General features: G+C 44.4%; 1 protein-coding gene across 1 annotated transcript in view; it reads left to right on the top strand.

Annotated features, from left to right (window-relative positions):
* Nucleotides 1–20,658, top strand: part of abcc1 (ATP-binding cassette, sub-family C (CFTR/MRP), member 1) — a 43,433-nt gene that overhangs the window by 19,195 nt on the left and 3,580 nt on the right. The window contains exons 18-31 of the mRNA XM_029123157.2: nt 346–513; nt 993–1,170; nt 5,348–5,399; nt 6,665–6,776; nt 7,041–7,248; nt 7,380–7,566; nt 7,725–7,848; nt 8,500–8,699; nt 9,492–9,618; nt 18,339–18,440; nt 18,622–18,768; nt 19,056–19,214; nt 20,016–20,182; nt 20,454–20,648. Of these exons, the coding sequence (XP_028978990.2) occupies nt 346–513; nt 993–1,170; nt 5,348–5,399; nt 6,665–6,776; nt 7,041–7,248; nt 7,380–7,566; nt 7,725–7,848; nt 8,500–8,699; nt 9,492–9,618; nt 18,339–18,440; nt 18,622–18,768; nt 19,056–19,214; nt 20,016–20,182; nt 20,454–20,648 (2,126 nt within the window). The remainder of the gene's footprint in view (nt 1–345; nt 514–992; nt 1,171–5,347; nt 5,400–6,664; nt 6,777–7,040; nt 7,249–7,379; nt 7,567–7,724; nt 7,849–8,499; nt 8,700–9,491; nt 9,619–18,338; nt 18,441–18,621; nt 18,769–19,055; nt 19,215–20,015; nt 20,183–20,453; nt 20,649–20,658) is intronic.

Below are 20,658 nucleotides of genomic sequence, written 5' to 3'. Positions count from 1 at the left end.
GGGGGGGTTTGATGGAGGTGGGAGGAGGTGAGGACAGGAGGGTGTTTGATGGAGGTTGGAGGTGGTGAGGACAGGAGGGTGTTTGATGGAGGTTGGAGGTGGTGAGGACAGGAGGGTGTTTGATGGAGGTTGGAGGTGGTGAGGACAGGAGGGGGTTTGATGGAGGTGAACGTCTCTTGGTTCTGAACCCATTATTTAAACCCTTTGTTCTGAACCCATTATTTAAACCCATCGTTGCTGACATGATTGTGAGCCTGGGGTAGAAGCAGGAGTAACTCTAGTGGCTAAAAAGGGGTCAAGGCCGAGGGGGGTTTCTAACAGCTCCTCATCTCTCTCTTCATCCAGGGAGTGAACCTGTCTGGAGGTCAGAAACAGAGAGTCAGTCTGGCCCGGGCGGTCTACTGCGACTGTGCCGTCTATCTATTGGACGACCCTCTGTCAGCAGTCGACGCCCACGTGGGCAAACACATCTTTGAGAATGTCATCGGTCCCCAGGGTGTCCTCAAGGACAGGGTGAGGAGTCGTGAAATCTGTCATTAGGGTTCAAAAGTTCAGGGTTGAGGTCTTCTCCGTTTTAAGTCGATTCAGAAGGTATATTCCCTATTCCAAATGTATATTTCCCCCCATTTTGATAACCCTTATTTTAGCAGTCTACTGAGAATGCGTTCTCAGTTTTGAAAGTGACCTGGAAGAAATTTGGGTTAACTGCCTTGGCAGATGGCATTTTCTTCATCTTACTCGCTCTGGGATTTGATCCAGCAACATTTGGATTAAGGCTAGCCTACCTGTCGCCCTGTGAAAAGCATCAAGCATTACTTGAATTTCCTTCTACTTCCTCTATTGACTGGTTATATTGAATTACTGTACTCTGATGAGGTTTTAATGTTTGACTTTGTCACCCATGTGGCAGGCAGAGGAGTCCTCAAAGACAAGGGTCTTGTAATCTTTCTCTTTTCGAAGTCAATATTTTGACCTCAAGTGTGGTTCCCCAGACTCGTGTTCTGGTGACCCACGGTCTGAGCTACCTACCCCAGGCTGACCTGATCCTGGTGATGGTGGAGGGAGAAATCACTGAGATGGGGTCCTACCTGGAGCTGATGGGGCGGGACGGGGCCTTCGCCGAGTTCCTCCGGACGTATGCCAACAAGGAACAGGAAGACGATGATTCGGGTGAGATGTGTTATCTTCATGATGTAGTTAACGTTTCTTTGTCTTGCATTTAACTTTAAGCTTAAACAGTATATAAAAAAAACTAAAGGTTGAATTTTTTTGAAGTATATTTTGAGATCACAATGACAGCATAGTGTACAAATAAATGCATTATCATTAACATTGTATCAATGAAAAATCATGAATATATGTTGGTTTGAATTTTGGCCCATAACACCCAGCCCTACTTCATGGTCATCGTCAGTAATACTGTGGCGACCGGGGCCATTTTCATCCTAGTAACCTGTGACCGCAGCTTTCATTCCCTACTTTACTCATCATCTTCATCAGACTCTTCATTCCAGCCCTCTACTCTCCCTCCACAAATCGTATCACTGTCGGTTTCACCGAGCGCCACAGCGGGTTAGAGGACTTGACTGGACAACATGTCATGCGCCACAGCGGGTTAGAGGACTTGACTGGACAACATGTCATGCGCCACAGCGGGTTAGAGGACTTGACTGGACAACATGTCATGCGCCACAGCGGGTTAGAGGACTTGACTGGACAACATGTCATGCGCCACAGCGGGTTAGAGGACTTGACTGGACAACATGTCATGCGCCACAGCGGGTTAGAGGACTTGACTGGACAACATGTCATGCGCCACAACGGGTTAGAGGACTTGACTGGACAACATGTCATGCGCCACAGCGGGTTAGAGGACTTGACTGGACAACATGTCATGCATGCCTAGGGCTGTTTAACTAGGGCACCCTGTTGCAGCTGTCCTAGTTAAAGTGTTACTTTCAACCACCGTCACCTTTTACATCCCTGTAACCATGAGGGAAGTTTTTGGTACAATAGCTAGGTAAAGCCACTTCTCCACACAACGATACGTGTAAAACCGTCATCATGAGGTGAATACCATGACAACTGTGACAACAACAGCATTCCTCTATAGTTTAGCAATCTTTCATCTGAGGGTAAATTACTGGGGTTTCACATTCAATCAAACCCACTGACCGGAGTCATGTTCTGGGAGGAAAATGGGCACGCACACCAAACCCCTGGACGTGTTCAGTTTGCTCTTTGGTTTCAAAAGATTTGATTCCGTTCTTCCAGTTATTCCCCTGTAGCAAGTCGCTGTTTCCCTCTGTCTGTAACTAATTTGTCATGACCAGACTGTGTAAACATAAACAGGTATCATAGATCTGTTATGGCCTATATGGAACCAGGAAGTAATCATGCATATGACCGATTAAGTGAGACTTTAATTTTGGGTTAACATTTTTGTAATTTAAACTGTATTTTCATATATATAAGAAATGTTTTTCCACACAGTCTCCTGAGGCTTGTGTTACACTTCTTTGTTTTGTGCATTTGTTACAAGTAGGATGTGTGTTTTTCCCACATTTGCCATTCAGTCTTTTGTTTTTACATCTCTATCACTCTCTTATTCCCACCCCCTCTTCTTGTCTTTGTCTTGTTGGCCAATCAGAAGAGGGGAGGGAGGTGGCGGAGCAGGGGGAGGATGATGGTGATGAAGGTTTGAGTAGTTGTCAGTAGCAAGTGGCACCCCGACCCCTGCATAGTGCATTTCTTACACTTTTGACCTCTAGACTCCATAGTTCTCTATTTAACCTTTTGACCGCTCGCGTTCTTAGTGTGCTACTTAACCTTTTGACCGCTCGCTTTCTTTGTGCGCTACTTAACCTTTTGACCGCTCGCGTTCTTAGTGCGCTACTTAACCTTTTGACCGCTCGCATTCTTAGTGCGCTACTTAACCTTTTGACCGCTCGCGTTCTTAGTGCGCTACTTAACCTTTTGACCGCTCGCATTCTTAGTGCGCTACTTAACCTTTTGACCGCTCGCGTTCTTAGTTGCGCTATTTAACCTTTTGACCGCTCGCGTTCTTAGTGCGCTACTTAACCTTTTGACCGCTCGCGTTCTTAGTGCGCTACTTAACCTTTTGACCGCTCGCCTTCTTAGTGCGCTACTTAACCTTTTGACCGCTCGCCTTCTTAGTGCGCTACTTAACCTTTTGACCGCTCGCCTTCTTAGTGCGCTACTTAACCTTTTGACCGCTCGCGTTCTTAGTGCGCTACTTAACCTTTTGACCGTTCGCGTTCTTAGTGCGCTACTTAACCTTTTGACCGCTCGCGTTCTTAGTGCGCTACTTAACCTTTTGACCGCTCGCGTTCTTAGTGCGCTACTTAACCTTTTGACCGCTCACGTTCTTAGTGCGCTACTTAACTTTTTGACCTCTGTGCTCCAAAGTACTCTACTAAACCGTTCTACTTGTAGGGTTCATAGAACTGGTGAAAAGAAGACTATGATCACTAACATTGCAGATCAGTCACTGATTTCAGATAATTTACTATGACTTCAGATCAGTCCCTGATTTCTGATTCATTGATTGGGATTTTGGGGTTTGAGATGAGGATAATAGGCCGTGAAACGATGGTCCTAACGAATAAAGGCCCCAAGATGGCTCATGCATGTGTTTGCATGTCAGCTACAACAGGTGTTTGAAGCTTTGGGCTGCAGTCATTATTATTTCACAGTTAGGGGCAAAATTAACAACCTAGAAGGGTTTTCAGGACTTGAAATAGTTTGCTAAAGTCCGTCCCTCCAGGATTCTGTGCATTGTTAATCGCAAGTTCTTTGCGTGTATTTGTGTATGTTGGATTTGATTGCATTAGTGCTCATACAACTCACCCCAAACTGAATGTCTCCACACACCAGAATTTTCCCATCTGGGCATTTTCATGACTGAACGGACAAATCATTGCATATTGCATTCAGAATGTCAGCTATTCCAAAAATTTGGCCTTGCCTATATCTCATAACATTTCTGCAGGGTACGGGAGGAGGACAAAGATTTGGAAGAAAGTGAGCTCAAATGACAACATCAAAAGCATTGTTTGGTGACAAAGGAGGCCCTTTTTGATGACACGAGCAAAGTGATATTTGCCAGCATGTTAAGATTTGACTGCTCAAAGTTTGTCTGAGTTATCACCAGGTTCTGATATTGGGGATATTGGATGAATATCCTGGTTGATTGATGTTATGTATCCAAGCCTAAGTACTGCAAGCCTGGATCCCACATGGCATCCTATTGGGATTGTGTGCTATTTTCCCGTTCCTTTTATTGTCCATTTCCTTTAGGTGTGTCTGGTCAGATGTAGTGTGCTATAAATGTCTCCAGGTTGAGGGTTGGAACACAACCTGAGTTATAAATCTCTCCAGGTTGAGGGTTGCAACACAACCTGAGTTTTCCATTTCTGATTGGAACTTGACCTGACCTGACACCGGCTCTTAGGGCACGTTGACCTGACCTGACCTGAGACCGGCTCTTAGGGCACGTTGACCTGACCTGAGACCGGCTCTTAGGGCACGTTGACCTGACCTGAGACCGGCTCTTAGGGCACGTTGACCTGACCTGAGACCGGCTCTTAGGGCACGTTGACCTGACCTGACCTGAGACCGGCTCTTAGGGCACGTTGACCTGACCTGAGACCGGCTCTTACGGCACGTTGACCTGACCTGAGACCGGCTCTTACGGCACGTTGACCTGACCTGAGACCGGCTCTTAGGGTACGTTGACCTGCCTGACCTGAGACCGGCTCTTAGGGTACGTTGACCTGCCTGACCTGAGACCGGCTCTTAGGGTACGTTGACCTGCCTGACCTGAGACCGGCTCTTAGGGTACGTTGACCTGACCTGAGACCGGCTCTTAGGGTACGTTGACCTGACCTGAGACCGGCTCTTAGGGTACGTTGACCTGACCTGAGACCGGCTCTTAGGGCACGTTGACCTGACCTGAGACCGGCTTTTAGGGCACATTGAGTTGACCTGACCTGAGACCGGCTCTTAGGGCACGTTGACCTGACCTGTGTTCTAGGGTTGGGTGTTTAGTCCAGGCATGTGTGTGTTTGTATTTTGTTTTGCTTCCGTGTGTTTTTGTGTGTTGCATCGTATTATCAGGGTGTTTGTGTGCGTGCGTGCGTGTGTGGATGGGGTTGGTGTTGCATTGCATTGTGTAATCAGTGATATGTCTGACTGTGTGTGTGTGTATGTATTGTATTGTGTTATCAGTGATATGTCTGACTGTGTGTGTGTGTGTGTGTGTGTGTGTATTGTATTGTTTTATCAGTGATATGTCTGACTGTGTGTGTGTGTATTTGTGGTATAGACTCTGCACCGAAGAAGCTACTGGAGAACGGTGGTCCCATCCCAGTCATTGGGTAAGTGGTTCCTCCATCCATGGGCTGTTCTGCTCAGGCTCACTTCTCCTCTCTCCCACCTGCAACACCATGTCGACATGCACTGTATGGCCAAAAGTATGTGGACACCCAACCATCACACCTATATGAGCTTGTTGGACATCCTATTCAAAAACCATGGGCATTAATATGGAATTGCCCCCCCCCCCCTTTGCAGCTATCATGCTGGAACAGAAAAGGGCCTTCCCCAAACTGTTGTTAATGTTGAAAGCACCCAATTGTCTAAAATGTCTTTGCATCCTGTAGCATTAAAATGACCCTTCACTGGAACTAAGGGGTCTTTCCCAAACCCTGAAACACAGCCCCAGACCATCCTCTAACCCTCCTCTACCAAACTTTACAGCAGGCACTATGTATTCTGGTATGCAGCGTTCTCCTGGCATCTGGCACACCCAGATTGTGAAGTGTGATTCATCGCTCCAGAGAACACGTTTTCCACTGCTCCAGAGTCCATTGCTTTAAATGCTTTACACCACTCCAGTCGACGCTTGGCATTGCTCATGTTGGTGTGAAGCTTGCACACAACTGTTCGCCCATGGAAACCCATTTCATGAAGCTCCTGACACACAGTTCTTTGCTTATGTTGCTTCCAAAGGCAGTTTGGAGCTCTGGTGAGTGATCCAACTGATGAAAGGCAATTTTTATGCGCTTCAGCACTCGAAGGCCCCGCTTTGTGAGTTTACATGGTCTACCACTTTGTGGCTGGGCTGTTGTTGCTGCTAGAAGCATCCATTCCACAATGAATGCACTTCCAGTTAACCGGGAAGACATTTTACAAACTGTCTTTTGGCAAAGGTGACCTTACCAGATTTAAAGTCATTGGGCTCTTCAGTCCGACCCATTGTTCTGCCAATGTTTGTCTATGGACATTTCATGGCTTTGTGCTGGAATTTATGCACCTGTGAGCAGTGGGTGTGACTGAAACACCTGAACTCAATAATTAGCAGGGGTGTCCACCTACTTTTGGCCATATAGTGTATGTTCAGGAAATTCCCTCTAAGTGTCTGTGTGTAGGTTAACGTGAATCCCAGCCGTGTTCTCCAGCTCTGTTGGTCAAAGTCGGAATCTGCCACTGTCTGTCAGACCCCGACTGTTGTGGGAAATGTTTGCTTTGAGCACCAGCGTGATGAAGGTCATCTAACCCCTGCATGTCTCTCTCTCCATCTGTCTGTGTTCCTTTGTCTCTCTGTCTGTCTCTCTCTGTATATGTCTATCTCTCTGTCCAGTAACAGTACGTTGGCGGCTGCCGTGAGAGTGGATGGAGATGTAATTGGGAAGAAAGCTAAGAACGCTGAAGTGGGCAAGCTGACGGAGGCGGACAAAGCCAACACCGGCCGGGTAGGAGAGTGCCGCGTGGTCAAGGACTTGCTCCATTAACACTTAGACCACACCTCGGGCTGAATTCGGGAAACGTTGTTCACATTGTCCTTAATGGTATCTGTATTGTACAAGTTAATCATGAAACAGTTGTTTCGATGACATTCAGCCGTGTCACTTTTACAACCGGTGGCCAAACACTGTGGACTGCACCCCCAAGACTTGACGTGTAACCCCACATGTCCATTTGTCTTGCTCTCTCTCTGTCTCTGTCTCTCTCTGTAGGTGAAGTTGTCTGTCTTCTGGGAGTACATGAAGGCCATAGGGGTGGCGTTGTCCGTCATCAGCCTGATCCTGTTCTTCAGCCACCACTTTGCCTCCCTGTTCTCTAACTACTGGCTCAGCCTGTGGACCGACGACCCAGTGGTCAATGGGACGCAGCCCAGTCGGGAGATGCGGCTGGGGGTTTATGGAGCTCTGGGGCTCTCACAGGGTAATGGGAGTGTGTTTTCAACTCCCCAATCACTGTTTTATTCCCTGCAGACACTAAAGGGTTTGGTGGTTTCCTGGTCTGAATGTGTGTGTTCCGGTGTTGCTGTACAACCCTGTCCTCTCCCCTCTCAGGTATTGCGGTGTTCTGCTACTCCATCGCGGTCTCCATCGGTGGTATCCTGGCATCGCGCTACCTGCACCAGTCCATGCTGCACAACGTCCTCCGTGCCCCCATGTCCTTTTTTGAGCGCACTCCTAGTGGTAACCTGGTCAACCGCTTCGCTAAGGAGACGGACACAATCGATTCTGTCATCCCGAGGTTTTTACACAAAATATATTTATTTTTAAAACAACGAAAGCCCGGTTTTTGTTACGTAACTCGTATGTTTTGTGTTGGGAAGGCCATATTGTGTGCCAAATCTTTGTGTTCTGCACCATGGATATGGTCCAATGTTGTTTTATTTTCTTCACTGCCAGTATCATTAAGATGTTCATGGGCTCCATGTTCAACGTGGTGGGGTCCTGTGTCGTCATACTGATCGCTACTCCACTGGTGGCCATCATAATACCTCCTCTGGGACTGCTCTACTTCTTTGTCCAGGTGAGGTGGGTGGGACCTCCAGTGGGTGTGTGAGTGAAAGTAAGAGGGAGAGGGTGTGTGTGTGTGCATGAAGGACGGAAGGAAGGAAGGAGTGTGTCCGTGTGAGGGATAGAGAGAGAGTGTGAGTGTGTGAGTGTGTGAGTGTGTGAGTGTGTGAGTGTGTGTGTGTGTGTGCCTCAGGGAAAATGGGGGAGTGTATGTGTGAGGAATAGAAGGAGAGTTTCTGTGTCTATGTGAGAGATAGAGGGAGAGTGTGTGTCTGTATGTGTGAGAGATATTGGGAGTGTGTGTCTGTATGTGTGATGGATAGAGGGAGAGTGTGTGTGTGTGTGTGTGTGAGCGCAAGGGAAGGAGGGAGAGGGTCCGTGTGAGGAACAGAGGGAGGGTCCGTGTGAGGAACAGAGGGAGGGTCCGTGTGAGGCACAGAGGGAGGGTCCGTGTGAGGCACAGAGGGAGGGTCCGTGTGAGGAACAGAGGGAGGGTCCGTGTGAGGAATAGAGGGAACGTGTTTATGTCTGTTTGTGTGAGAGAAAGTAAGAGTGTCTGTCTGTGAGGGATAGAGGGAGAGTGTGTGCATGTGTGAGGGATAGCGGTAGACTGTTTATGGGGGAAATGCGGGTTCATTCCTCTTTCTCATCTCCCTCTCTGCAGCGTTTCTATGTGTCGTCGTCTCGTCAGTTGAAGCGCCTTGAGTCCGTCAGTCGTTCTCCTGTCTACACGCACTTCAACGAGACGTTGCTTGGCACCAGTGTTATCAGGGCCTTTGGAGAGCAGGAGCGCTTCATCCGGGAGAGTGACGGTCGAGTCGACCACAACCAGAAAGCATACTACCCCAGCATTGTAGCCAACAGGTAAGGAGTGTGTTTTTGTGGGAAGGAGGTTTTGTGTTTGTGTGTGTAAAACAAAGAACCTTTGCAAGGATAGTAAAACAAGAACATTTACAATTTGTGTGGATGGGTAATATTTTTTTACATCTTTTCAATCAAAATTACGAAATATTCTTTCAATGTCGTGTAGATTTCTATTTCTACAGATAATTCTCAACACTTCACACAATGTTTTTTTGGACATACAATTAAGCCCAAAATTATTCATACCCATGCCAAAGTTTGAGCCATAGTGAATTTTTATTGGACCAATATGTTTCTTCTGCCTGGAAATTACAAACAAGTGACCAAACACGGTAAGACATTGTGCTGGAGATACAAATGAATAACGTTACTATTTCTGTTTGTCCAACATTATCAAACCCCTGGAAATTGTTGCAAATTTTTGAGAAAATGCAAGTTTCTATACCATTTAAAATGGTCTTGTAATTTCCACCATGAGAGAGCATTCTAATAACGTATAAATTGAGAACAGCTGAACAGCAGTAGTTCTCTAGTCAGTTACTAGTCAACTGCAAGTCATGGCTAAAAACTGAAATGTTTATGTTATTCATTTGTATCTCCAACGCAATGTCTTACTGGGTTTTGTCACTTGTTTATGTAATTTCCGGCCAGAAGAAACCTATTGGTCGAAAAAAAAAATGTAGCCATTGGCAAAAAATTTGGCATGTGTATAAATACTTTTGGGCTTAACTGTACATTTGTCAGTATTTTTCACTGCTTAATTGTGGGAATTAATTGCTGGTGCTTTCGTAGGTGGCTGGCCGTGCGTCTGGAGTTTGTCGGGAATTGTATCGTGATGTTCGCCGCTCTGTTTGCTGTGATGGCCAGAGAGAGTCTCAGTCCTGGTATCATGGGCCTGTCAATATCATACGCACTGCAGGTCAGTGATGCTTGTTACACAACCTTTCAATATCATACGCACTGCAGGTCAGTGATGCTTCTTACACGACCTGTCAATATCATACGCACTGCAGGTCAGGGATGCTTCTTACATGACCTGTCAATATCATATGCACTGCAGGTCAATGATGCTTCTTACACGACCTTTCAATATCATACGCACTGCAGGTCAGTGATGCTTCTTACACGACCTTTCAATATCATACGCTTTGCAGGTCAGGGATGCTTCTTACACGACCTTTCAATATCATACGCTTTGCAGGTCAGGGATGCTTCTTACACGACCTTTCAATATCATACGCACTGCAGGTCAGTGATGCTTCTTACACGACCTTTCAATATCATACGCACTGCAGGTCAGTGATGCTTCTTACACGATGTGATGGCAATTTCTAAAATTCCAAAGTTCTATGAAAATGGTAGGTAAGACAGGAGAAATCAATTGCGCAATAAACGGTTTTAATCTTGCTTGCAAGGAGAAAGTATACAGGTTACAAAGTAACGGTGGATAGTTTCTAAATAAAAACATCATTTCGACAGTATTTATTACATAGGAAGAAGGGGTGTGGTAAGATGCTGCCATCTGTTTCATGTCAATCAAACACCTTTCCCTTTGTTCTATCACAAACGTCAAATGCTATCTTCCCCCACCTTATCCTTCCTGCAATAATGTTTACCCAAAGGGGCAAACTGGCCTTACTCCCCCTGTTGTATATCTTCTCCTATCCTGTCCTAAAACCCATTGATCTGCATCTGGACAGACAATAGATGTCCCCTATGCAAATACCAGGTCCCACACATTCCTGTACCTATCTAAACAGTGGGACTCCATCCTTTATACAATCAGAATACATTGTATAAGAAATTTCCACAACAATCCATCCTCTTGATACCATGTCAAACCTTGGTATCAAACCTTAAACAGTTCACTCATTAGGATGTAGACTGCAACAAAACAGTACTCTTTAACAACATGACCCAGTCAATATTATTATCCTTAATGATTAGAGAACTGAACAAATCTGAAATGTCTGAATCCTCATTTACATTCTTCTAGATCATTACCTTCCGTATAAACACCAATATCACACATTGTCATCATACAGAATCATAACATAATACAGCAAACCTTTTTCTTTATGTTAAAATCATCATAAACACCTATCACTGAATGCATCCTTCAATTCATCACTGTTACAAAGTTCTCTCATGCCAATTGCTCAATTCACTGAAAAGTCCTCTCCATGGTTCCATTTGGATGTTCTTCCAAAGTCATCACAAATGTTCTGCTCCTTCAAACGTCAGACAGTCAGTTATGAACCATTTCTTTGACAGGTCGATGTAACAGAACGAAAAAGTCAGATGTATATTCCAAGGTGTTGTCCTTCACGGCTCAAATGCAGACACAGCTCTTGTTGTCTCCATTCTAGCTGCTTTATCAGCCAGGCCAGGAGAATCTGTGTGTTCTCCTTTGTGAATTCCAAGATGACCAGTTTAGGCAAAGGTTCTAGAGCTAAAGGCCATGTAGAAAGTGACTGGTTACTAGCACCCGAAAATTCACTTTTCCCTCAGTGACTTCAATTCACTGCGTCTAATCTTTCAACACTGAAATCCTCGTGTAGCGTGTCGTCGACCCCAGGTTCCTCTCTCAGCTACCTGGACAGCAGATGAGATGTACCTGGTATGGACCCAATCAGCGTAGCATGATGTTGTGCAGTAGATCTTTCCTACGCCTCCATCCTCTCGGTCGGAGGGTGCCTTCTCCATCACATTGCAGAATCATCAGGACTCGAGTCAGTCCAGCTCACAGGAACCCAGCATCCTGTAGACGTGCAGCACCTAGACGTGCAGCGCCCCAGAGTCGACTCCTCTCTCAGCTGTAGGACAGTCTGTCTGTGTGTCTGTGAGATCCATCTCACCTCAGCCACCTCACAGTTGTCCTTTTAAGCCAAGCTCACTCTCTCTCTGGGCTCCAGCAAGTCCTCTGTTGCCGAATCGCTTTCAAGTGTTCTGTATCTGAATGTGTGAATTATCCTTGAGAAGATTAGTTCCAACTGCACAGTACATCATCACATATGTCCATCACGTTAGCTTGTTGCAACTCGCTGATACATTAGAACCACACACTACCAAACACTCAAACCCTATATTTCCAATATTTCTCTACTTCTTTTCTCCAAATAGATTAGAACAGTTGAAATCAATAACAGTATCGTTAAAACATTAACATCTCTGGTGCTTCTGTTCTGCTAGTGTAGCAAAATAACAATTCCAACCTTTTCTATAGTTGGTGTAACAACCAACACAAAGAACAGAAGAACACAATTTCACATTTCTTATTACTGTTCCAAAAACTTACATTGAAGTACCACTCTCTAAGAGCAGTTCATGAACAATTCTCAGTTCACCTATATAATTTACATCTGATTGTGTTGTATCGGAACTACAATCAAATTCACCCATTGTTTCACATAAAGGACCAAATACCTTATTTCAAATCAAACATTTCACACCATATTGAAGGTCAGCTAACATAACTGTTATTTAGCCTAATTTCTCTACAAGATGAAACTTAGTGTGAACTTCTCAATCTCTTCTTATTATCCTAGCACATCAAACACACTCTGAAATCCTGTCATAAATCATGACCCCCCCTTTTTACTCCTTTAACACCACAGGGCTCTCCCTGGAGTGGGGGGGTGGTTTACTAACCTAAGGATAACGGACCCTGGTCTTGAAGGATTGTCACCTTATCACTAAGGGACACTGTTGTTATCTTGAAACACCCCAGGCATTGACAATAGTAAAACAAACTTTTTTCCTCATCATTCACCTCAAAGAAACCTCTGTTAACCATTAACTTTCCAATGATTGCTTACTAGGACAGAACTTAAATTAGAATTAGAATACCCAATTTTGATAATGTCTGTTTCTCTTCTAAAGAGTCCAAACAAGTAAAAATCCATCTCAAACTGTTTTTTGTGTCAGTGAGTGGAGTGCTCCAGTGGGTCTGTACCTCTTTTTACAATTTAGACTATGTAAGACTTCTCAACTTGTTTACCAGAAATATAACTTGATGCAGAATTATTTTCTCAATATCAATTAAACCATGGCAAAATTTTGTAAACATGTAAGAAATAACTAAATGTGCTCCCTGCACGTTTCTACCCACTTATTCCATAATGCATAAGATTAATATGATTACTTCTAATCAAATATGAACTAACTAAACAGTAACACACCCATCAAATTAGGTATTGCTTAGCTACACCATTTCAAAATGGCAAGATGTATTCTACTCAACCATAACCATGTTAGATTTCACATAAAACATACTTTTCAAAGACCCAATTTGACAAACTAGATTATTCATGTAACTTCTTTAAGTACCTATTTAATTTGCTTTGAACTCTAAGTTCAACTCTTTTTCATTTGAACTCTAAGTTCAACTCTTTTCCACTATAGATAATCATTTCATACAATCCCCCCCTGCTTTCAAGACAGAAAATGACTTCAAGCTTGAAAGCAGAACCATTATAGGACCGAAATTAAAAAGAAAATCGATAGTTGGGAGGAATCTAACATACATCCAGTAAACGTCGCAAACTGAATATCCAACCAAAACAACCGAAAAGAAAAACAAAGGAAATAAAAACCGTACCACACACACGGTCGCTCGTGTGAAGGAACTCCCAAATTAGCACATCAAAATGTGCATCTACACAGGCAATGGCCAAACTAATTTGAGACCAACAAACATCATGACTCAATTTACCTCCTAAACTCTAGGGAATTTTCTCAATTTTAGATGTAAGTCTACGTCATTCAAAATAGTGGCGGTCAGCCAAAATCGCTACTTCCATGCATATCTCATGCAAAGACATCAAATTTGTTCTAGCAATTAACAATGTTGGATGACTCAAGGTCTCCACCCTTACTACAATTTGATTCGAAACCATAAATGTAAACATTAAAGCAACCAAAAGGAAAACTTATTCTGCTTTCACTTAATGTTTTATCATCCCAAAACTGAACATGTGTTGGTAAAATTACCACGTGTGAGAACAGGCTGAACACTCGAATTTAACCCTTAGTAATATGCTACCTTGATATAATGTTAAGGGTGCCGGAAGCCATCCCAGTGGACCTGCCCACCCTTCCTGAAGCTCTGAGCTCCACACATATATGGTAAGCCATTAGCAAGGCCAAATGTTCGTTTATGGTCCCCAGACCATCCTCCCAATTTAGCCTACATCGTTCATTTAACTGAAGATTTTAGATTTAGTGTCCAACCTATCTAATATTTTCGCAGTTTGTAAAAATGTGCTTATCAGTATCTATACAACAACTCAACATTATGGTGGAAATTAAGAAACTCTTAAGAATGGCACTCCAGGCAGAAAACAGATTTATGACGTCACTATAATCAAGATACAATGAGAAATCCAAAGGAAACTCAATGTAGCCTTAAACACCTTTACATCAATACCCTATTTGTTCACAAACGTACCATTCCAGAATTTAAATTCCATGAACAAGTATCATGCGTTGGTTTTAAAAACACAAGTATTATCCCAGTTATCGTTAGAAAACACCTTTATTTAACCAAACTCAATTTAGCATTTAAAATAGGACGTCTAATTTTACGGGTTTATTTAAACGGGGAATAAACTGGCTTTGGCTATTTGGGGAATAAACAGACCGTAGTCATTTTACACTCTTTTGCAGGCTATGACTATATTGGCTGAATCCAGTCTTCATAGAAAACAGCATGTTACCTTAATACTAAAAACTTTTGCTATCGTCTGCTTCCCACTCCATACAAGGAGAGAGAAAACACTATTTTAACCCCTCATTACGAAACCACATTTTACCAAATCACAGAATCATCATTATACCAATTTCTAAGCTATCCCTCTAATTATATTTATGCCATTATTTTCTTAAACTCCTAAGTTAGCAGGCTAACACTCCCACGTGTGCAAGCCATCAGGCAAATTCAATTTCAACACAAAGGCAAAGGCCAAAAGAGTAGGCCTCGCATAATAACCATGTTAACAACGCAATGTAAGCGTTCGCCCAAACGCACTACAAACAAGACGAAACATTGCTATTACAAAACTTCCAAGTTAACACCAACCTCGGTAAACGAGATCCAATATTCTATCAAGGAATACTCAATGCAGCCAATCGGATCCCTCGTGCACAGGGAATACCAAAATGGACAAATGCATTTACTAGACCGACCACAACCAGACAATGACAAATGCCCTTGACTCGGGCCATAACCACATTCAGAACAAACACAAGTGGCGCGTGCATATACAACTTCTGTAGCATACTGATCCAAACCATAAGCTGACCAACAATTGCGGCAATTTACAGGAGCCTTCTACAGGCACTGAAAGTATGAGATCCAATCTCAATTGCATATTTAAGTCCAACCTAAATTGCAGATGTTCAAGCAGTCCAACCGCTTATAATCCAGCACTAATCGCAACGCAATAGGTTAGCAGCATAGGAATGGTTGTCAGGCCTAACTACAGTCGCTATTAACCAAAACACCACACTTCAACATCCAAACATACAGGAGCACGCTATACTCCATCACGCAGTCCAACTGCTGCACGGGAATTGGTGTCGGGACATGGAACAAAAACGACATGTTTCTAACTACAGCCGCCCTGACTGCAATACTCAAAAAAAACTTCTAGTCACCATACTTACTCAAATCCATCTATCAATTTCTACAAAACCATCAAATCATCAACCACATTGTTTACTAAAGCATATGAAAACTGTATTAAGGAACAATCTCACCGGTTGATGCTCCCTCTGGTCCCCTGTCTGACCGTCCGCACCCCTCCCTCAGGCGGTTCAGCGTTCCTGCGTGTTCCCGTTGAAGCACTCGCGGCAAGGCCAAAGAGATTACGGGTGTGTACACCTGGTGTATACAACTCCCCACTTTTGGAACTTTTCTTGAAACTCGTAGACATGCTCAACACTTCCAAAGCGGAGCAGAAAACGGCCTCCAGCGGCCCACAGCATTTCCACGTTCACAACGAAAAAGTCCACAGAGCTTGGCCACGTTATGACACCAACGATGCAGTGTCCCGATCGGGCCTCCAAAGAGACCCACCTATCGGTCCAGCTGAACTCCGCGGGGTGGGGTGACGGGCGATCAGAGGAGAACGAGCCATCTAACCTGAGCAAAAAAACTACAACACAGATCAATATACTCCACACTGTCTACACACCGTAGCCTACGCTTTCCAAACAACTTTTCATACGTTACCACGTCCATCTACCTCCAATCAGCCCGACAGGCCGCGCATCCATCACCGTATGAAAACACCAGTCGCCGGAAAACCTAATAACACTCAAAGAAACATTGTTCACATGTCCAAACACCATATACGTCAGTGATAATTCTTGCCGGTCCAGCGTAAACACGAGAGACCGGCAAAGATTCACTGTCGCACGTCCCCATGTTTCAGATTTACCCAGTAAATCTACTTTATACTCAACCAACCAGAAAGCGAAGTCAAGCTCGTCAGCCCACAAATGAGATTTTAAAAAGGTCCAACCTTTTACTGCAGATTTTAAACTATAAAGTCCAACTTTAAGTTTTTTAAACCGAATTGCGTTCTTGCCTCCAAATTCAATTTCCGCAGGAAACCTGTACTGATCAAGCACGAGTCACAGCTCCCGTCAGGCACTCTTTCTCAGCCCGTCAAAGGATAAGCCTTTTCTGGACGGTACTAGAATTCCAGAGCTTTCTCTGGCCGTGCACGGTTAACCTGTTAGGAAAGGACTCGAAACCGATCAGGATTAGGATCCCGGACGTGCCCCCAAATTGTGATGGCAATTTCTAAAATTCCAAAGTTCTATGAAAATGGTAGGTAAGACAGGAGAAATCAATTGCGCAATAAACGGTTTTAATCTTGCTTGCAAGGAGAAAGTATACAGGTTACAAAGTAACGGTGGATAGTTTCTAAATAAAAACATCATTTCGACAGTATTTATTACATAGGAAGAAGGGGTGTGGTAAGATGCTGCCATCTGTTTCATGTCAATCAAACACCTTTCCCTTTGTTCTATCACAAACGTCAAATGCTATCTTCCCCCACCTTATCCTTCCTGCAATAATGTTTACCCAAAGGGGCAAACTGGCCTTACTCCCCCTGTTGTATATCTTCTCCTATCCTGTCCTAAAACCCATTGATCTGCATCTGGACAGACAATAGATGTCCCCTATGCAAATACCAGGTCCCACACATTCCTGTACCTATCTAAACAGTGGGACTCCATCCTTTATACAATCAGAATACATTGTATAAGAAATTCCCACAACAACGACCTGTCAATATCATACGCACTGCAGGTTAGGGATGCTTCTTACACGACCTGTCAATATCATACGCACTGCAGGTCAGGGATGCTTCTTACACGACCTGTCAATATCATACGCACTGCAGGTCAGGGATGCTTCTTACACGACCTGTCAATATCATACGCACTGCAGGTCAGGGATGCTTCTTACACGACCTGTCAATATCATACGCACTGCAGGTCAGTGATGCTTCTTACACGACCTTTCAATATCATACGCACTGCAGGTCAGTGATGATTCTTACACGACCTTTCAATATCATACGCACTGCAGGTCAAGGATGCTTCTTACATGACCTTTCAATATCATACGCACTGCAGGTCAGTGATGCTTCTTACACGACCTTTCAATATCATACGCACTGCAGGTCAGTGATGCTTCTTACATGACCAGTCAATATCATACGCACTGCAGGTCAGTGATGCTTCTTACATGACCTGTCAATATCATACGCACTGCAGGTCAGTGATGCTTCTTACACGACCTGTCAATATCATACGCACTGCAGGTCAGGGATGCTTCTTACACGACCTGTCAATATCATACGCACTGCAGGTCAGTGATGCTTCTTACATGACCTGTCAATATCATACGCACTGCAGGTCAGTGATGCTTCTTACATGACCTGTCAATATCATACGCACTGCAGGTCAGGGATGCTTCTTACACGACCTGTCAATATCATATGCACTGCAGGTCAGGGATGCTTCTTACACGACCTGTCAATATCATACGCACTGCAGGTCAGGGATGCTTCTTACACGACCTGTCAATATCATACGCACTGCAGGTCAGGGATGCTTCTTACACGACCTGTCAATATCATACGCACTGCAGGTCAGGGATGCTTCTTACACGACCTGTCAATATCATACGCACTGCAGGTCAGGGATGCTTCTTACATGACCTGTCAATATCATACGCACTGCAGGTCAGGGATGCTTCTTACACGACCTGTCAATATCATATGCACTGCAGGTCAGGGATGCTTCTTACACGACCTGTCAATATCATACGCACTGCAGGTCAGGGATGCTTCTTACACGACCTGTCAATATCATACGCACTGCAGGTCAGTGATGCTTCTTACATGACCTGTCAATATCATACGCACTGCAGGTCAGTGATGCTTCTTACACGACCTTTCAATATCATACGCACTGCAGGTCAGTAATGCTTCTTACACGACCTGTCAATATCATACACATATGCGTGTGTAACTTTCACTGTCTAAAATGTTTGGCTTCACAGGGGGCCGACAAGGCTTTATATTTTCTCTCTTCCCTCTCTCTGTGTCTATCCTTCAGCTGACAGCCTCTCTGACGTGGCTGGTGAGGATGTCTTCAGATCTTGAGACCAACATTGTGGCCGTGGAGAGAGTCAAGGAGTACGATGACACGGAGAAGGAGGTTTGTGTGTGTGTGTGTGTGTGTGTGTGTATCTGTGTGTGTATCTGTGTGTGTATCTGTGTGTGTATCTGTGTGTGTATCTGTGTGTGTGTCTGTGTGTGTGTCTGTGTGTGTGTCTGTGTGTGTCTGTGTGTGTCTGTGTGTGTCTGTGTGTGCGTATTTCATAATTTCTCCATTCCAGGCGGAGTGGAGACATGACCCGTCATCTCTTCCTCATGGCTGGCCCACAGCAGGAAACATCGACATCAGAGGGTTTGGGCTGAGGTACCGAGAAGATCAGGAACTGGCTATACGTGACATCACCGTAGCCATCCAAGGAGGAGAGAAGGTCTGTGTGTGTGTCTTGTGTGCGTGCTCATGTGCATAATCACACAACTAAACACATTCATCCTGACAAGTGTGTAGCTTTCAGACATGTGATTGAAGTTTTTAACAAGAGGAAACATGGACATATTTGATCCAAACTGTTGCAAAGTCCGAAATCATGAAGTTAGCCAGTTAGCATAAACCCAAACAAGAAATATTGTTTAGTTGATAATGTAAATGGTGTTGTTTAGTTGCTTGGCGATGCTCAGTGTTGTTTTCGTTGATGTTCAGTGTGATTGCTCTTTTCAGGTGGGTATAGTGGGTCGTACCGGAGCAGGCAAGTCTTCTCTGACTCTGGGACTTTTCAGAATCATTGAGGCATGCGAGGGAGAGATTCAGATAGACGGTGTTAACATCGCTACCCTGGGCCTTCACGAGCTGCGCTCCAGGATCACCATTATACCCCAGGCAAGCACACACACTCACGGACACTGACTGCATGTCTCACGGACACTGACTGCATGTCTCACGGACACTGACTGCATGTCTCACGGACACTGACTGCATGTCTCACGGACACTGACTGCATGTCTCACGGACACTGACTGCATGTCTCACGGACACTGACTGCATGTCTCACGGACACTGACTGCATGTCTCACGGACACTGACTTATTATTATTGAAATTCTGCCATAATAGTTAGCTATGTTAGCTTGTATTGTAGCTAGGTGCCGTCATGCTGCTGGCACCAACAGTGGCAGGTTTTGACAGTCAAGCCTTCAGAACATTAAAGAAACGTTTTGGTCAACATACCGAGCTTGGGAAACTAATGCACACAACTACATTAAATGTTTCTCTTTGGAGACGTACACAAACGTCTATAAATTGCTTATACATTCAAAGACTAATCATTACTAATTAGATAGCTATCTGACCTATTGCATACTGGATCTTAAAATATATAGCAAATTTAATGTAGGATGTGGAATGAAGTATGCAGAAAGCATGTTATTTTATGTTTTACAGCTAGTAGGTGATATGACTTCCCCTCTCTAATTCAAACTAAAGTCTAGGGATTGGATTTTCCTATAGAACTCAGTAGATAATAACAAAACTGTTCCTGACTGTGGTGCTGGTTTTGAAATCTTCTGTAGTTGAAATGTTATTTTATTTAATTATAAATGCAGTATTTCCTTTGTTTTCACTTGTTTTCAAGTATAAAATATACTTATTTTGCCTCCATCTCTGTTTCCCTCCAACTGCCCAGGACCCAGTGTTGTTCTCTGGCTCTCTGAGGATGAATCTGGACCCCTTTGACGGCTATTCTGATGAGGAGGTTTGGAGAGCGCTGGAGCTCGCCCATCTCAAGAGCTTTGTTTCAGGCCTGCCAGACAAACTCAAGCATGAGTGTTCAGAGGGAGGAGAGAACCTCAGGTACATTAAACTTAATAGGTGTACAGAACTTCTGGGTTTCTCTCTTTGTCTCACCCTCTTTTCTTCATCCCCCTCTCTTTATCTTCTCTTTCCACTAACCTCTCCTCTGTCTCCATTCTGGCCTGGGTCAGCCCCAGCTGGTGTGTCTTTACTCCTGATTTCTTCTTCCACACCGCCGCCTTCTCCCTCTCTCTGCTCTTCACCCCCCACTCTCTCTCTGCTCCCTTCTCCTCCCTCTGTCTTCATCTCATCTGTTTCTCCATCTCTCCAGTTTGGGTCAGCGCCAGCTGGTATGTCTGGCCCGAGCCCTCCTGAGGAAGACTAAGATCCTGGTTCTGGATGAGGCCACGGCTGCCGTGGACCTGGAGACAGACAACCTGATCCAGTCCACCATCAGAACCCAGTTTGATGATTGCACTGTCCTGACCATCGCTCACAGATTAAATACCATCATGGATTACACCAGGTAATATACA

This window comes from Esox lucius, chromosome 11 (genome assembly GCF_011004845.1).
Source record: "Esox lucius isolate fEsoLuc1 chromosome 11, fEsoLuc1.pri, whole genome shotgun sequence".
Lineage (NCBI taxonomy): Eukaryota > Metazoa > Chordata > Actinopteri > Esociformes > Esocidae > Esox > Esox lucius.
The sequence above is the reverse complement of the archived record's forward strand: the minus strand, read 5'-3'. Positions and strand labels throughout refer to the sequence as shown.